We start from the raw sequence: 19,233 nt of genomic DNA on the forward strand, positions 1-19,233 counted from the left end.
TTTTTTATTATGTATTTTGTAGATCAAAAGTTTTTTGTTTTGTTTTGTTGTGTCCGAAATAAAATAAAATAAAAATATTTTAATGAGGTTGAAGAATATATTTAATTATTGCCTACATTTTTTGTATTATAAGGCGATGGTTTTATCAAACTATAACTTCTAATAAATACAACACACTCAGAAACAACAACATGTATCCCATCCAGCATTGAATGTAATAATGCTACTTCCTGTCAGAAAAATGAAGTCTGTGAGGCTCACTTAATATTATTTTAAAGCTCTCAGGTGCAGATGAGATATTACATGGCGGGTAAGTGGCTCCAGAATTTCCCCTCCCTTTTATTATCATATGGCAAGCAATAATCTCCTCAGGCCTTTTCCAGCCAACATCCATAATAATATCTCCGTGTGAAAGATTGTATGGGTCCTGTGTGTATCCCACCAGAGCTCTCCTTTGCTCAACTGAACAATCAGACACTAAAATAGTCGTGAAAGATGAGACATTTGCATGGCTTTTCACGGCAAAAAATATGAATATTCTTTCTCTGCCCACAGAGTTGCCAGGCCACCTGTCCAGGGTTGAATATCTAACATGACATTGGCAATCAGAGTGTGTGTCTCTCTTTGTATGTGCACCACTAAGTCATGCACAGTGAACTCAGAGCAGCACGAGGTGCATGACCTTCCCCACAACACTGGCACCACTCTTGGCTTTTCTGCATGGTAACTCAACTCTCTCTAGCAACTCTACTATCTCTCTCTCCCACACAAACAGAAGTGTTTACATGTGACCCCTAGGTCTTACACACTCGCATGTATGTTCACCCTTCCAGCCTCTGACACCAACCACTGACCTCATCGTTCTACGTGTGGACGACGAGAAGCATTTCAAGCGTTTTTTTTCCACACACTTTCGGCTAATTTATCAATGCTGTACTTTGAGGCGAGGAAGGTGGGTATTGTGGTAAGGCCTTGAGACCACAATAGAGGACCAATAATGTCAGACTGCAGGATAACACTAAAAGTTGGGGAATTCTTGACTCATTGACACTAGATTGTGTTTTCATTTTGTATGTTTGTTGGTAGAATATACAGGTATTCAAACCTGGACACTTCCCATCTGAATTAATGGAAATAATTTAGAAAAGTAATTATATTTATTTTTCTTAATTTGTTTTATTATATTCTCTATTGCATATTGCATATTTTATAAATGTGTGACTTAAATTAAGCATTTTCAAGCATAACAAATGCTAAATGAACTCGAAATATCACTACTACAGTCGCATTTGGCCATTAGATGAAACTATGGCTCTTAAAGTACAAAACCCACAACCAGTGAAGTTGGCACGTTGTGTAAATCGTAAATAAAAACAGAATACATTGATTTGCAAATCTTTTTCAACTTATATTCAATTTGATTTTGATTTTTTTGATTTTTATTAAGGATCCCCATTAGCCGGTTGCCTCAACAACCCACTCGTCTTCCTGGGGTCCACAATTCAATACAATTACAAGTAAAAGCATATAATTATAACTACACAATACAGAACAAAATTAAAAAATAAAAGCATCAATAAGAAAACAAGTAAACAATTTACAGTCACAGAATAATAATTACCATATAAATATAACTACACAATATAAAACCAAACAAATCATCAACGAGCAAACTAATTTAAAAACTGAGATAAAATATTACTTTCTTTTTAAAAACCAGTTTACTTTCAATGCCGGTGAGAATTTGAGGCAGGTTATTCCAGAGCGAAAGAGATCTGTAAATAAAAGATTTCCGCAAAGCATTCTTCCTGGGACGAGGGAGTACAAAATGCCCCTCACTGGACGCCCTGGTATTATGATTATGTATAGTGCTACTGTGAACTATTTGGGCCATGAGAAAATCAGGAGTTTTACTACCGGTTACTAATTGAATAGACTGCAAAGACAAGATATTTAATGTTCGAACTGAGAAACTTAATGTTTGGGGGGAAATAATCATTAACTTAGAATTTAATGGCAGCAACACATTGCAAAAAAGTTGGCACAAGGGCATTTTTACTACTGTGTTACATGGCCTTTCCTTTTAACAACACTCAGTAAATGTCTGGGAACTGAGGAGACACATTTTTTCAGGTGGAATTCTTTCCCATTCTTGCTTGATGTACAGCTTAATTTGTTCAACAGTCTGCGTTGTCGTATTTGACGCTTCATATCTTCAATGGGAGACAAGTCTGGACTACAGGCAGGCCAGTCTAGTACCCGCACTCGTTTACTATGAAGCCACGCTGTTGTAACACATGCAACATGTGGCTTGGCATTGTCTTGTTGAAATAAGCCGGGGTGTCCATGAAAAAGATGTTTACATGCCATGACATTATGTTCTTTACAAGTGACCACGACTGTATATATATATATATATATATATATATATATATATATATATATATATATATATATATATATATATATATATATATATATATATATATATATATATATATATATATATATATATATATATACACGAATAAAAAATTTTTTTTTATGAAGAATTATTATTATTAGGAATTTTCAAGCAAAAACCTGGTTAAAAATATTTAATATCTACATTACAGTAGTATTGGCCACTGGATGAGACCAAACCACTCAGAGCGCACTGTTCTAATGACTAAAGCGTGTTATTTTGTGTCTTGAGGGCTCTCATTATCTTGAAAAACGTACGTAGAAGGTCGTTAACAGGTTTTCTATGCTCTAGCTGTGAACATATGTTGTTAATAATTAATGATTCCAACTTTGCAGAAATGTATTTGTTGCGTGCATGTCTGAAACCAATTAACAGCAATAATGAGGGATTCTTTTTTTTCTCTCCCCCAAACCAGAACATGTTCGCTTTAAATTAAAGCCCAGCAGAATATATATTATTATTTTGATGACATGTATTAGAATACCTGCAGCAATTATGCAATTTGTGATGTCCTTTCAATGCTTGCTTTTTGGTGGTACATTGCTTCAAGTCAGCCTATAAACATGTTACTTTTTTGGGGGGCTAACTTCTTTTTACACTTACTCTGGAGTATGACATGCACAAGACGGTGACAGTTCAAACGGATTATGTACATTTTTATGGAGAACGATATTTTAAAAGTTTACTTTGTATCTTTAACATGTACAATACAGTCCACTAATTAGCATGACGAGGTGTATTACTGTATACTTTGTAAAAATGGAGGACACCTTACCTAACAACTGCTCCTCATAGGAGGATATTTGGTGGACCTACAGCACGGGTGTGCATTCTAAAAATACTATTGAAAAAAGAGCAAACAGAAGAAATGTAACAAGAAGAGGTTGCAATGTTTACTCGAATAACACAAAGCTGTCACGCAGGCTATATTTTTCTTTACAGCTGCCGTTGCTCTAAAAACAATAATAATCCAAATCAATGTTGTTATGAATTATTGACCTATTCAAGGCTCCAGTTACTTCACATGAAATATCCCACTTGAAAATATTGTTTGGGAAAAATATTGCATATTTTATATGTTTACCATATAAAAAACAAAGGGTTTTTTGGACGAGAAGGGCATTAAAAAAATAAAAATAAAAACGTATAATCGACAGATAGATCTAAAGTTTATCTAGAGACTTAAGTGTTAAAAGTTTAAAAAAAATGCATGACTTATTTTTAACAGTTTTATTAGTGGGTCCTTTTTGGATCCCAAGAATTTCAGCTGGATTTGTATTTTTTATTTTTTTTTAACCCTTAGATGCACACATGAGGTCAAAGTGTCCGCCCTGAGATCGGTAGGTTGGAGTTCAAATCCCAGCCGAGTCATACCAAAGACTATAAAAATGGGACCCATAACCTCCCTGCTTGGCACTCAGCAACAAAGGGTTGGAGTTGGGGGTTAAATCACCAAAATGATTCCCGGGCGCGGCGCCGCTGCTGCCCACTGCTCCCCAAGGGGATGGGACAAATGCAAAGGACAAATTTCACCACATCTAGTGTGTGTGTGACAATCATTGGTACTTTAATCTTTAATCTTAATAAAAACATGACCCCACGCAGTTCCTATTGAATCTTCTATGAACCTTTAATTCAAAGCAACTCTGATTGTCTCACTTGCACATCTGACGTCAGCGGTGTCACCACCCAGGGGATCACTACCCATGTTTGACCACTTAAGGAAGAGTAGGGTCGTGATACAAAAACTGCAATTTCTTAAAATGAATGCAAAATAAATACAAATGCAAATGGCCTCATGTCACAAACATGTTTTATGAGGAATACCTGGAATATGAATGGATCAAAACAACAACCCGGTTAACTGCAAAAACGCATTTATTTTAATTGAGGTCATTTTTGACCGAGTGCAGGTCTTGGTAGGTTGTGCATCCGAGGGTTAAAAAACCGCCATTTCAAAAAAAAAAATAACACATTCAAATCAATGTTGTTATGACTTATTGACCTATTTAAGACTCCAATTATTTCACATCAAATATTTCACTTTGAACATTTTTTTTATGGGGACGGGGGATATTGCACATTAAAAAAAAACAGGGCTTTCTTTGACAAAAGGGCCATAAAACATAAAGAACACTTGAGATCAACAGACAGACCTGAAGTTGAAGAGATTTAGGCATCGAAAAATAATAATAATAATAAAAATAATATTTGACTTATTTTTAACATTTTTATAGCGGGTGCCCGGCACCATAATTGAGGGGAGCCCTGAAGGTATGTTATACAGTACAGGCCAAAAGTTTGGACACACCTTCTCATTCAATGCGTTTTCTTTAATTTCATGACTATTTACATTGAATATTGTCACTGAAGGCATCAAAACTATGAATGAACACAAGTGGAGTTATGTACTTACCAAAAAAAGGTGAAATAACGGAAAACATGTTTTATATTCTAGTTTTGTCAAAATAGCCACCTTTTGCTCTGATTACTTTTTCGCACACTCTTGGCATTCTCTTGATGAGCTTCAAGAGGTAGTCACCGGAAACGATTTTCACTTCACAGGTGTGCTTGAAGTTCATCGAGAGAATGCCAAGAGTGTGCAAAGCAGTAATCAGAGCAAAAGGTGGCTATTTTGAAGAAACTAGAATACAAAAAATGTTTTCCGTTATTTCACCTTTCACCTGTGTTCATTCATAGTTTTGGTGCCTTCAGTGACAATTTACAATGTAAATAGTCATGCAAATAAAGAAAATGCATTGAATCAGAAGGTGTGTCCAAACTTTTGGTCTGTATGTATGTATATATATATATATATATATATATATATATATATATATATATATATATATATATATATATATATATATATATATATATATATATATATATATATATATATATATATATATATATATATATATATATATATATATATATATATATATATATATATATATATTACGGGTGTGGGAAAAAATCGATTCGAATTCGAATTGTGATTCTCATGTTTTGCGATTCAGAATCGGTTCTCATTTTTAAAAAATCGATTTTTTTTATTATTTATTTAAAAAAAAATGTGCCTTTATTTTTATTTTATTTTTTATTAATCAATCCAACAAAACAATACACAGCAATACCATAACAATGCAATCCAAATCCAAAACCAAACCAGACCCAGCAACACTCAGAACTGCAATAAACAGAGCAATTGAGAGGAGACACAAACACGACACAGAACAAACCAAAAGTAGTAAAACAAAAATGAATATTATCAACAACAGTATAAATATTAGTTACAATTTCAACATAACAGTGATTAAAAATCCCTCATTGACATTGTCATTGGACATTTATAAAAATTAAAAAAAAGAACAATAGTGTCACAGTGGCTTACACTTGCATCGCATCTCATAAGCTTGACAACACACTGTGTCCAATATTTTCACAAAGATAAAATGAATCATATTTTTGGTTCATTTAATAGTTAAAACAAATTTACATTATTGCAATCAGTTGATAAAACATTGTCCTTTACAATTATAAAAGCTTTTTACAAAAATCTACTACTCTGCTTGCATGTCAGCAGACTGGGGTAGATCCTGCTGAAATCCTATGTATTGAATGAATAGAGAATCGTTTTGAATCGGGAAAAAATCGTTTTTGAATCGAGAATCGTGTTGAATTGAAAAAAAAATCGATTTTGAATCGAATCGTGACCCCAAGAATTGATATTGAATCGAATCGTGGAACACCCAAAGATTCACAGCCCTAATATATATATATATATATATATATATATATATATATATATATATATATATATATATATATATATATACATATATATATATATATATATATATATATATATATATATATATATATATATATATATATATATATATATATATATATACATACACACACATATTTTGAAAATGACCCCCGCATGCTTTAATTTTTCGTTGTGCGGCCCTCAGTGGAAATAGATTGGACACCCCTGACCTAGAGTACAACTAAATTCCGTTTCCTATCGGCTCATTATAGCATGTGTGCATGAGTACACTTGCAGTGTGTACACTTGCGCTCCTCCCTCTTGATGAAATGAATTTCACACTATATTGCACCCAAATTTAAACTTCAACACAGTTCCCTCGTGCAATGATGTGGTCAGTGAAGTCAAACTATTTAACAGAAATTGCTTGCAAGTGGATAATTAGGCCTCCTATTCAGCACTGGTGTTTAATTCCTGTTTGATGTTCTTTTTGCAGCCCTATTTAGACTCCCAGTGACACGTTTAGAATGAACCTATACGTGTCATGTATGTGCAGGTCGGCAGGTGGTAAACAGACATGGCGTCATCTGTCGTCTCCCCCTCCCTCCCCCCTCCTCCATCACATCTCCGCTCATGCAAACACGAGTCCGCACGTGCACGAACACATCAGCGACAACATGAGCAATAAAAAAAAGCCTTTGGGGTTTTTTTTCTTGCTGCTGCCAAAAATATTCTCCATGACATGGACAAAAACGTGAGTCACGTTTTTCAGCATTCACAATAAAAACTACAGTAAGCGGCAACCCGAGAAAAGGCACACGCGGGTGCTATTATGATATTTGTCTTTTTGCTTGAGGAGAAAAACTACAGCATCATGAGTGACCTTTCTGTGAAGAGTTGGCTGCAGTTCCCTCGACTCAACACTAGAAGGTGCACTTGTATGGAGCAAAATCTCCCACATTGGCTTTCCACTTGTCTCACTAATTCCAGGAAAATAATGCAAACATTATATTAGCAACTACATTTTGTCAACACTGCAATATGAAGCATGTTAACACCTTCAATGACTATGATAACAATGCATATATTCCAATGTACACATTAGTGCAAGCATGCATGCTTTTAAACTGAGCTACCAATGCAAAAAGTAGGGGTTCCCCCCCTCTGTGTTGTTGTTTTGTTTTTTTGGTTGTTTTTTTTAGGACATCCCCCCTTTCCCCCACCCACCCTTCCATCTCCCCCTCCCCCTGGCAGGATAATTAGCTCAGACTGACAGACAACTTACCATATTGACTTCTGACACCATGTCTATGCTGGCGATGTCTATGTTCATCCCCACTCCCACTGGTGGACCTGGGAAGGGTGCAAATCAAATCAAAATAAAAAAATTTAAAATAAAATAAAAACAAGCAGATGCAGTAATAAGATCACTATTCCAATGTACGGTATTTGGTGCAAAAAAAAAAAAAAAAAAGTTGTTTTAATTCAATGTGCATTCATTTTAGGACTGGTGCACAGTGGAAATCTGCAACATTTCAATGCATGCACAAATATCCCACTATAGCATGCGTTGGGCAACAAAAGTGAGTAAAAAGGGGATAAACAAGCAAGGGATGCATGTATTTACCTCCAAAATCTGGCCTCAATCGTATATCATAACCCTTCAACAGTCTATCCACCGTCTCTTTAACCAAAGGCATATTGCTCGGATCATTCACACCGACACTGTGGAGGAGCACACACACACACGCACGCACACGCACACACACATACACAATTAAAGAGATTAAGGTGGCAAAAAAAACAAAAAACATGTTTACCCTGGACCACAAAGTGTCATCTCCTTGCTGGTCCAGGGGAAGGAAAAGAAGGAGTGGGAGCATCCTTACCTTTGTGCGCACACCACGGCCACTACGAGAGGGAGCACCTCGGCACAAAAACACCATCTTCTTCTTCTTAACATGTTCTCCTTCTTATGGCGTCGGTTGCCAAGCCCCTCTCTTTTTTATTTAAAACAAAAAAAAAAAAAAGAGAGAGAAGACAAGACGAGCCACAACTTATTCTTGCCAGTGCGGTAATTCCAATGCCGGGCGCATGCGCAGTCCGCCACTACAACGTGAAGACTGGTGAGGATGAGGATGGGGAGGATGATGATGATGATGATGATGATGATGATGATGATGCCCGTGTCAGAGTGGGGTAGTGTATACACAAGAAGCCGCGGGTGGAGTTTTTAAAGAGTGCGTGTGCGTGTGCGTGTGCGTGTGTGTGTGTTGGGGGGGTCAAGAGTCACTCATGAGTATCTCAGTTAGAGTGTGATGGACTGTGAAGAGATGGATGTCGGTTCGATTCCCAAAGAAATGAGAAGGGGCACTTTTGCAAGTTAAACAGAAGTACTTCCAATATCCGAGGATATGTAAAAAAAAAAAAATGTAGCATAATATGTGCATTTGCATACACTGGACACTTGATTAGGTACACAGCTCCAACATAATCTGCATCCGTTTTTTTGTTGGTGTTGTTTTTTAATGGCCACTTTGCCTTAATTTCGTGATTGCGTTGTTTGTTTGTCTTTTAGTTTTTTTTTGGTTTTTTTTGCCCATCCAAAATATTAAACACCTCCACCCAGTACATCAATAGTGTCCGCACAAGTCAAGCTCAACTAAGTATGGACAATATTAAGGTTGTTTACTAAATAGAAAGGGATTTATAGGACAAAAGGGCGCCCCCCCCCCCCCCAAAAAAAAAAAAAAAATCAGGCAAAATAAATGTATTTATTTATTTACAGACAGACATAGTTTTGTATTTCATTATTGTTTCTTTTGTTAATATCAGTTCTGCAAAAAGGTCATCCCAAGGAGCACACAGCTTATGGACAGGGACCCACAGTTAAAATATACACCATCATATACTATACAAAATACAGTACAATACAATACATTTCAAAATCTACCCACCAAATATCCATTTACAATTTCATTTATAAATAAAAAATAAATATTTAAATCCACCAAATCAGTCTCAATATCCTATTATTCAAATTTGATTAAAAGGTTGCATCTTGAAGATCTGTGATAATCTCATGCAGAGGTCAAGACCAAAATGATGCGACACATGTGAATTCCTCAAAATAAATGATACTACTAATCGCCAACAAAAGTATACTGATTGGGTAGTTACACAAATATAATACTGATTGAAAAATAAAATATTAAATAAAAATGTTGCTATCCTTAGAAATAAATCACTGATTCATAAAATAAAATTGTATTATATCAATGTAACTTTACAAGTATTATTGCGTGAAATCAAGTATTACACAAAAATAAAGCAAGGTCCAGCAAGCACAAGACATTGATACAACGTTGATTATACATACATGTCCTTTAGAAATGACTTTGAAACAATGTTGCAAAATAGTTGTATGTATGTATATTGTACAATTGGGAATTGACCAAATTCAATGGTCAAATCAACGTCACAACCTGACATTGAATAAACGTTGTCAAAAAGCACGTTGTTTCAACATTGTTTTCAAATCAAATCAAATCAAATCAAATCAACTTTATTTATAAAGCACGTTTAAAATTTACCACAGGGGTAGCCAAAGTGCTGCACAATGGGCAGGTTAAAAGATAATACGAGTACCGAGCAAACACAACACAACACTAACAGAACACGATAAAAAATAAATAAATAAAATAAATAAATAAAGCATAAAAACAGGTTCACAGCAGGTGTATTATGGGGCGCCATTGCAGGATGGATATCACTCAGTGTTAAAAGCCATGGAATAAAAGTATGTTTTTAAGAGAGATTTAAAAACAGGAAGAGAGGAGGCTTGTCTAACACTCAGAGGTAGGTCGTTCCAGAGCTTGGGAGCAGCAGCGGCGAAAGCTCTGTCACCTCTAAGCTTCAGCCTTGTGTCAGGGACCGTTAGTAGCAGCTGATCGGCTGATCTTAGGGATCGGGTGGGGCAGTAAGGCTGAAGGAGGTCGGAGAGATATGTTGGCGCGAGATTGTTTAGACCTTAGTATTGGTGTTGTAGAATATTGGTTGGAAAATGACCAAAACTCAATGGTCAAATCCAATGTCAGAAACCAACATTGATTAAACCAAGAGTCAAACGTATGGCCCGCGGCCCGGATCAGGCCAGTAGACAGGTTTTATTCGGCCCGCGGGATGAGTTTGCTAAGTATAAAAATTAGCCAAAATATTTGAATGAAATATACTGCTGTTCTAAATGTGCCCACTAGATGTCGCAATAGCAATTCTTTGTATCTTTGTAGATGATGCTACATATGTAAAAAAAAAAATAAACCACATGATGTTAGTACACCAGTCAAGGAAAATTAGCAAACTACATACCGTAATTTGATTTTGATATATTTTTTTTTATCTTGATAGATTGAAAATGAACACCAATGAGTAGACTGATGAACATTATCACATAATGTATTCAGAAAGTATAAATAACGACAAATAAAGATAGAATATTACTAACCACAACATGTAAATGTAAAAAAAAAAACAACAACATTATGATTTGTACATTATTAGAATGTGCTTGTTTTTTGTAGGTGGCGACTTGTCCAGGGTGTACCCCGCCTACCGCCCGAATGCAGCTGAGATAGGCTCCAGCACCCCCCGCGACCCCGAAATGGTCAAGCGGTAGAAAATGGATGGATGGATGGATGGATGGATGGGCTTGTTCTATGTTTAAACAAAGAAAACAATTTGATGTTGTCTTTGTATTTAAGTGATCGTGCCGTGATTTTACCAGTCCGGCCCACCGGGGAGTAGATTTCTCTGCATGTGGCCCCCGATCTAAAATGAGTTTGACACCCCTGGATTAAACATTGTCGAAAAGCATGTTGTTTCAACGTTATGTTTGAGTTGCTCAAAGATAGGACCTAATTCAACAAGTTTAAAACACGTTTTAATGACTTGTGCTTGCTGGGGTGATGAGAGCGATGATGCCAAAATGATAACATGAGAGACACCTATCTGGACGTGCCCCCCTTTTGCGCATGCGTATGAATCAAAGTAATTGTGCACAAAAAAAACGTTCACGTTGAGTACAACCACTACACTAAATAACGTTTTATGCTTTTATTTTGTCATTCAATATACACGTTTTCACACTACAAAACTATTAAGCAATCTAATACACGGTTTATAAGGTCATGTTTTCACGTGAAGATGTCGAATATCATCTGTGGCAATTATGGCCTGTTAGGAGCAAAATAACTTAATAAATCATGCACTTGATCATTTGTAGTGTGAAACTTGTATATGAAAGACAGAAAAAAAGACATAGCATTATGTAGTGCAGGGATTGCACTCACGTAAGATGTATTCTATGTGCATGTTGCGCAGAAGCAGTGGGTGCATGGATGCCAATGTGGAGCACGTCTCGCCAGAACACTTGTTGCCGTAATGCATACTGCAACCACACTGATTGACATATTGTTCAATGAATGCATTTAATATAAGTACACACATTGATAGTTTGCATACAATATTTGCTACTCATTGTAGCTGCCACATTGACATGTTATTTCATATTTACATTAGACACAGTTCTTTGTAGATATTCATAGTTCTGTTTGAAAATTGAGCTTTGCTATTGCGTCTTATTGACTTCCCGCGAGCACCGCCAGTGCATCAATGGCATTTATGGTATTGATGGCCTTGCATCCATGCAGGCCTGTGTAAAGTGCACGCAGCATGTCTTAACACTAGGAGAGGAACACTAGCAGTGCAGCGAGCGCCTGGGGCTGGGAGGCAGGATACATGTAAGAGCAGCAGTATGGGCAAGCGAGACTGGCACACACGCACTGCTGAGCATGGACACACGCCACTCTGGAAAGTCACAGTGCATTGGTCGAAGATGCCAGATCCTTTTTTTTTTTTAACGATAGAGATGTAAATAACGATGCACTGGAAAGGGGATTAAACAATTCTGAGTACGACCTGAAGGGGTCACTGTGTTTAAAATGCAGTCTTGAGTTAAATGACATGCAGTTTGTTATTTACAGTCCAAATGGGTGCATTTATCAGGCTAAATTGCAAGCTGGAAGCTGCAGTTTAGGTTTTGATTACATGTGAAAAATAATCATGCTAGTTTAGAGAAAAATCTACAGAAGAGCTGCAGTACATCACCAAAGTGTGTCTTTGGTAAAGATAATGATGCTCAGTTTAGGTTAACAAAGCGGGATTAATTTTTATCACGGCTGTCGATGAACTGATTGTATTATTGTTATTTTTCAAATGTAAATAATACAACCATACAATAAAGACTTGTGTATTGCTTTTATTTGGTCTGTCCTTGGTAAATTATTTTTTGCTAAAAAGGAATGAGGAACAATAAATTGAATATTTTCATAGCTATAGCATACAAAACATGTTTACAACTTTGTAAATATGATTTTTTTTTAATTATGAGAGGCCTCTAGGCATGAAATAACATCAACATAGTCACCTGTACGTCCGTTAAAGCCAACACAGTAACGCTGTCTAAGGCCGAGCCAATCAGTGGCGACGATACTGAACGGTGTGCTCTGATTGGTTTGGTCTCACCTCTCGGCAAAAGTGTAGTATTGATCATTTTAGATCATGTAAACATATAGAATATAATATACGCATTGTTTGTATAATTGTATGTGTACATATATTAGGGCTGCAAATCTTTGGGTGTCCCACGATTCGATTCAATATCGATTCTTGGGGTCACGATTCGATTCAAAATCGATTTTTTTCGATTCAACGCGATTCTCGATTCAAAAACGATATTTTCCCGATTCAAAACGCTTTTCTATCCATTCAATACATAGGATTTCAGCAGGATCTACCCCAGTCTGCTGACATGCAAGCAGAGTAGTAGATTTTTGTAAAAAGCTTTTATAATTGTAAAGGACAATGTTTTATCAACTGATTGCAATAATGTAAATTTGTTTTAACTATTAAATGAACCAAAAATATGACTTATTTTATCTTTGTGAAAATATTGGACACAGTGTGTTGTCAAGCTTATGAGATGCGATGCAAGTGTAAGCCACTGTGACACTATTGTTTGTTTTGTTTTTTTATAAATGTCTAATGATAATGTCAATGAGGGATTTTTAATCACTGCTATGTTGAAATTGTAACTAATATTGATACTGTTGTTGATAATATTCATTTTTGTTTCACTACTTTTGGTTTGTGTCTCCTCTCAATTGCTCTGTTTATTGCAGTTCTGAGTGTTGCTGGGTCGGGTTTGGTTTTGAATTGGATTGCATTGTTATGGTATTGCTGTGTATTGTTTTGTTGGATTGATTAATTTTTAAAAAATGCAAAAAATAAATACAAAAAAAAGGAAAAATAAAAAAAATAAAAATAGATTTTTTAAAAATGAGAATCGATTCTGAATTGCACAACGTGAGAATCGCGATTCGAATTCGAATCGATTTTTTCCCACACCCATAATATATATCGTGCCTATCTTGCCGATTATATTGTACCGTATGTCCCGGCAAGAAATCTGCGTTCAAAGAACTCCGGCTTATTAGTGATTCCCAGAGCCCAAAAAAAGTCTGCGGGCTATGGAGCGTTTTCTATTCGGGCTCCAATACTATGGAATGCCCTCCCAGTAAAAGTTAGAGATGCTACCTCAGTAGAAGCATTTAAGTCTCATCTTAAAACGCATTTGTATACTCTAGCCTTTAAATAGACTCCCTTTTTAGACCAGTTGATCTGCCGTTTCTTTTCTTTTCTTTTCTACTCTGCTCCCAACCCGGGGTGGACAGCTAGCCTGTCCATCAGATGGGGACATCTCTACGCTGCTGACCCGTCTCCACTCGGGATGGTTCCTGCTGGCCCCACTATGGACTGGACTTTCGCTGATGTGTTGGACTTTCACAATATTATGTCAGACCCACTCGACATCCATTGCTTTCCGTCTCCCCTAGAAGGGGGGGGGTTACCCACATATGCGGTCCTCTCTAAGGTTTCTCATAGTCATTCACATTGACGTCCCACTGGGGTGAGTTTTCCTTGCCCGTATGTGGGCTCTGTACCGAGGATGTCGTTGTGGCTTGTACAGCCCTTTGAGACACTTGTGATTTAGGGCTATATAAATAAACATTGATTGATTGATATATATATATATATATATATATATATATATATATATATATATATATATATATATATATATATATATATATATATATATATATATATATATTGTGTGTATATATGTATATATAACAGTGTGTATATATATTTGTGTGTGTGTGTATGTATATATATATATATATATATATATATATATATATATATATATATATATATATATATATATATATATATATATATATATATATATATATATATATATATATATATATATATATATATATACGTTAGGTCAGGACAAAACACAGAGGCTATTTAATCCCTACAAGCCTGTTTCGCAGCTTTCCCTGTTCTCTGTGAAACAGGCTTGTAAGAATAAAATAGCCTCTGTGTTTTAGATTCTTAAAACACTAAAGTGCTGTAATAGAGATGATCTTATAGTAGTTTTTTTTGCAGAAGGTACTTAAAAAAAGCAGAGTGCTTCTCTAACTCTGACACGATAAATAGATTAATATCAAATGTCTACTGTAGAGGACACTGGTTCCAAACATACAAAATAAATCTAAAATGGAAGGAAGAAGTCCGCCCCCCTGGATTCTAGCTTTCTGGAAATGTGGCCCTGGAAACAACTTTGTTGAATATCCCTGGTGTGGACTGTTTCTGCCCGTTAGCAGATTGTTGTTTTCCTTTGTGTTACACATCGTTCAACTCCAGTGGTTTATGACAGACACTCGTTCATTTCACAAATTCGTACCTCACACTAGACAGAGTTCAAGTCAGGGATTCCAACAAGTAATCTTGTTTCTGTGGTCAGGAAAACTCCAAAAATCAAAAAATCTTACGTTGCCAAAGAAAAGTCCCTCACATGTTTCTGCATCTTTGCATTAAGATGAATAGAAGTCTTTTCTGAGCCACCAAGCTGTCCCGCCAGGGCAAAGGCAACATCCATCCTACTACAAAATGTTGCGTTTGCAATTGTGTTTGCTGGCGGCAAAACCAAGACGTCTTTGTTTGAATTAGCACATGTTTGTGAGCACATAGATGACAGCACATTGTCTAAAGTCGCATTGTTTGCTGCCGGTTATAAATAGCCCAGATGAAAATAAACTCACATTCTGTCAAAGATTGTCACGGCGACAATGACTGCAGTGCCACGCAACGTCTTCTTTGTTGGAACTTTCTTTACTGTGCACATGTGATTACTGTACACAGACTTGTGCGTACAAACAAAAACAACATTAATCAGACTTGCACTTGCTTACAATACACTTCATGTATTAACAACGTAGCATTGAGGCAGTGGTGCCTTTGGATGGCCCTAAACAAGATGTTGTAGTCTTTAATATTACTTACATATTATTATTAGGGTCCTAAAGGGCCCTCACCCACCCTAAACCTAAAGTCACCCACCCCCCCTCACATACTAAGTATTTTTACAAGCACTAAAAAGCACGTTTGACTTAATTTCGTTCAAACAAGCTTTTAAAACGGGCAGCATGTAGCTTGCTACGTCTGTAAGATGTGGTATGGAAAAAAAACTTCAATCTCCACTCCTTCTTCATGTTTTAGCAATTTTTTATGCTTTTTTTACGCCCTGTCTTTAACTTTTACTCGGATACCAATTTTCAGTCAAAGAAAATGATATGTAATAGTTTGTTGACAGTGTGAGGGGAAGTGATTTATATTTATATAGCACGTTTCTCAAGAGACTCAAAGCGCTTTACATAATGAAATCAATGATGTACATCTTTAAGTTACATTCAAACCAGTGTGGGTGGTACTGGGAGCAGGTGGGTGAAGTGTCTTGCCCAAGGACACATCGGCAGTGACTAGGATGGCGGAAGAGGGGATCAAACCTGGAACCTTCACGTTACGCCACGCCACGTTATTTTCCGTGTAATAATCATTACTAAATAATAAATAAAGAAGTAATAACAATATTATATCAAAATATATTAACAACATCTAAGCTGCATTGGAACAAAGAGTGTTGACACGTGTCATTGTGAAACAAAGAACTATCAAAAAACTAACATAAAGTTTGAAACATTTTCAATCCAAAGAGGCCTCGAACATTACACCAACTGTTTTGTCAGAGCTCTTGAAAGGACTAGCTGTGTGAGTGTTTGGCTTTTTATTTGGTTTTTATATTTGCAGCACCTTTGCCAATTTGAAAGTAAAACAATAAAAGTAAATGCATTTAATTGTCTACAAGACAACAATGCCAGAAGATAATTATATGTTTACAAATACAAAAAATACTATTAACATTCCAAACTACATTACACATTCAGTTCGCGCCATGTGCTTCTCTTTAGTACTTTTTTTGAATGTATATCTGCCTACTACTCCTCTTCTGACATGTTAACTTGGGTAACTATAAACATTTGATGTACCTTTTATGTAACTTTGTTCAGCATGTTGTAAACAAACTCACCATTACAGTACCATTTAATGAGAATATTTGTGTAAAATATGAGGGGAGACAATGTTCCACTGCCGTGGTTCCAAAATGTCTGCAATTTTTGGGACCATGAACAGGTCAGGTTCTTAGTTATGACTTTTATTTTCCAGTTTATCAGGCACTGTTCATGTGATTCTCTCCACCCACTCCATCGTGCACATTTGTGCTTGTTTCCTTACTTAAATCTCGCAGAAGCTGTTGTTCCAACGCTGCCAAATAGACTGATAAACCAGCGAAGCCTTTGTTATATATACTCACCGCAGCCAGGCAAGCTGGGAAGGTGTGAAAAGATTTACTTTGCAACGCCTTGTGGAGTTCACGCCTGGTCTGGATGCAGCAGGCTCTATATCTGTCTTTCAATACATCCACTTACTGCATCATCAATCTATATACAGTACATCTACATTGTCTGTCAATCTACAATAAATCTACACTGCTTATCTTTCTGTCTTTCCTTTGGCAGACACTTAAATGCAAGCAAATACACTCTTCTCTTGTCTGAATGCTTGCTTGGAAACCCAATTTTAGTCACGTCACGTCACGTCACAGAAACAAACAAAACAACAAAATCAAAAACAAAAATCTAGTTTTTCTGTATAATTATTATATATTACTATCATTTAATAATAATAATAATTAATGAACAACATATTCCACCATTATTCACTTATTTATGTAGTACTAAATACATTAAATGGCAGATCCCTGTGCTTTTAGTATAAATTGAAAGAAAAGAAAATGGTCTGTGATTATTAACATTCTTTTGGTACCATACATACAAATAGTAATAATAATAAATACAAATACATTACAGTAAATACAGTACAGGCCAAACGTTTGGATACACCTTCTCCTCATTCAATGTGCTTTCTTTATTTTTATGACCATTTAAATTGTAGATTGTCATTGAAGGCATCAAAACTATGAATGAACACATGTGGGGTTATGTACTTAACAAAAATAGGAGAAATAACTGAAAACATGTTTTATATTCTAGTTTCTTCAAAATAGCCACCCTTGGCTCTGATTACTGCTTTGCACATTCTAGGCATTCTCTCGACTTGCTTGTGCAGCCCTTTGAGACATTTGTGATTAAGACTTATGTACTGTAAGTAAACTTTGATTGATTAAAGCAAATTTTAATTATGCATGATTTGGATTACTCATGATTAATCCAAATTCCGAAAAGTGATTAATCCTATTAAATAAAAAACAACAACAACATTTGACAGCCCTAGTTAAAATACATTGGTGATATGACTATGATTTAGTATTATTGTACATACATACAAATAAAATAAAATACATTCAAATACTGTTCACAAATACTCATTTTTTGATACATTTTTAAATGACTAAATATGTAAAATATAATAGGATAATATCAAGACATTGTGAGTTTTTGTACACTATTAAAAATAAAAAGGTTTATCTTTCACTTATTTTTTCCGGAATAATAAAAACATAAAAGTTAACACTTGCATTTTTTAAACATGTTTTTTAATATATTATAATTATTTATTTTGTTGATTACTGTTTTATTCAAATGTTGTCCGATTGTTGTTAAACGAGGCTTACATCATCGCATTGCTGTTGGGTTTAAAGATCGATATTATACGCACAGCAGGCCCTTGAAGTGATGATGGGATACTTTCATCAGCAATTACGCTCATGAATTTTTCATGGTAGATCCATAACCTACTGTGTGCTGCGTTCACTAGCTGCTCTCCTCCCATTGTTGTTCACCTCAGAAGAGAAATTAGCACATACGCTACATTTAGCATCAAAAGAGCCCTTGATGTGTGATGGAGTTTTTTTTTTCTTTCTTTTTAAATGGCCGTTCAGGAGCTACAGTACACCTGTTCCAGGAATAATGTCAGGTTCAGGGCTCTGAAGCGGATATAAACAGGATAAACCAAGCCTGTCTTACAAGCTTTATGCCTTATTACCTTTTCTCCTCCAGAGGGGGCGCCACCTGCTACCGCTGCAAGGTCGTTATGTCCTTCAGGCAGCAGATTGTTGGCCAAGTCTTCGCCCACCATGATGGTCGTTGGTCTTTTCAACTGAGTGATGACAGGAGTGTGGTCTTTGGACACAGTTGGACCTGCTGGCAAAGGAGGGGACCAGGATGAGGACGTGAGCGTGCACCTGCCAAACACTTTCTGGCTTCACGCGTGTGATGATTTAGAAGGCCACACATGAGGATGTTGGCTCCTTTCTCCAGCGTCCTTCCACGTCACCACTTGCAGGCCATGAAGGTGAAGTCAGTTGTTGTTTTTTTAATATAAAATGGAACTTTCAGTCATTCAACAAGAAATAGTGCAAATGAACGTTCAGTGTGCAACACAACTGATCCTCATTTTGATAATCCTAGAACTGATTAGTTATAGCAAACAAAATGCTAAC

At 36.0% G+C, this 19,233-nt stretch overlaps 1 protein-coding gene and 1 long non-coding RNA gene across 5 annotated transcripts in view; one reads left to right on the forward strand and one right to left on the reverse strand.

Annotated features, from left to right (window-relative positions):
• Nucleotides 1-8,438, reverse strand: part of LOC133650935 (gamma-aminobutyric acid receptor subunit beta-2-like) — a 108,922-nt gene extending 100,484 nt beyond the window's left edge. For 2 of the 3 annotated variants that reach the window (XM_062048723.1, XM_062048720.1), the window contains exons 1-2: nucleotides 7,870-8,066; nucleotides 7,528-7,595 (exon numbers count right to left, since the gene is read on the reverse strand). In XM_062048723.1, the coding sequence (XP_061904707.1) occupies nucleotides 7,528-7,595; nucleotides 7,870-8,056 (255 nt within the window). In that variant the 5' untranslated portion in view covers nucleotides 8,057-8,066. Of the gene's footprint in view, nucleotides 1-7,527; nucleotides 7,596-7,869; nucleotides 8,067-8,131 lie in introns of those variants that run through there. The other variant, XM_062048721.1, reaches the window with a different exon arrangement.
• Nucleotides 1-18,866, forward strand: part of LOC133650936 (uncharacterized) — a 116,876-nt gene extending 98,010 nt beyond the window's left edge. For both annotated transcript variants that reach the window (XR_009826339.1, XR_009826338.1), the window contains 3 exons: nucleotides 556-723; nucleotides 834-952; nucleotides 18,791-18,866. This is a non-coding gene — a long non-coding RNA (uncharacterized LOC133650936). The remainder of the gene's footprint in view (nucleotides 1-555; nucleotides 724-833; nucleotides 953-18,790) is intronic.
• Nucleotides 18,867-19,233: the final 367 nt, after the last annotated feature.

This window comes from Entelurus aequoreus, linkage group LG05 (assembly GCF_033978785.1).
Source record: "Entelurus aequoreus isolate RoL-2023_Sb linkage group LG05, RoL_Eaeq_v1.1, whole genome shotgun sequence".
NCBI classification, from domain to species: domain Eukaryota; kingdom Metazoa; phylum Chordata; class Actinopteri; order Syngnathiformes; family Syngnathidae; genus Entelurus; species Entelurus aequoreus.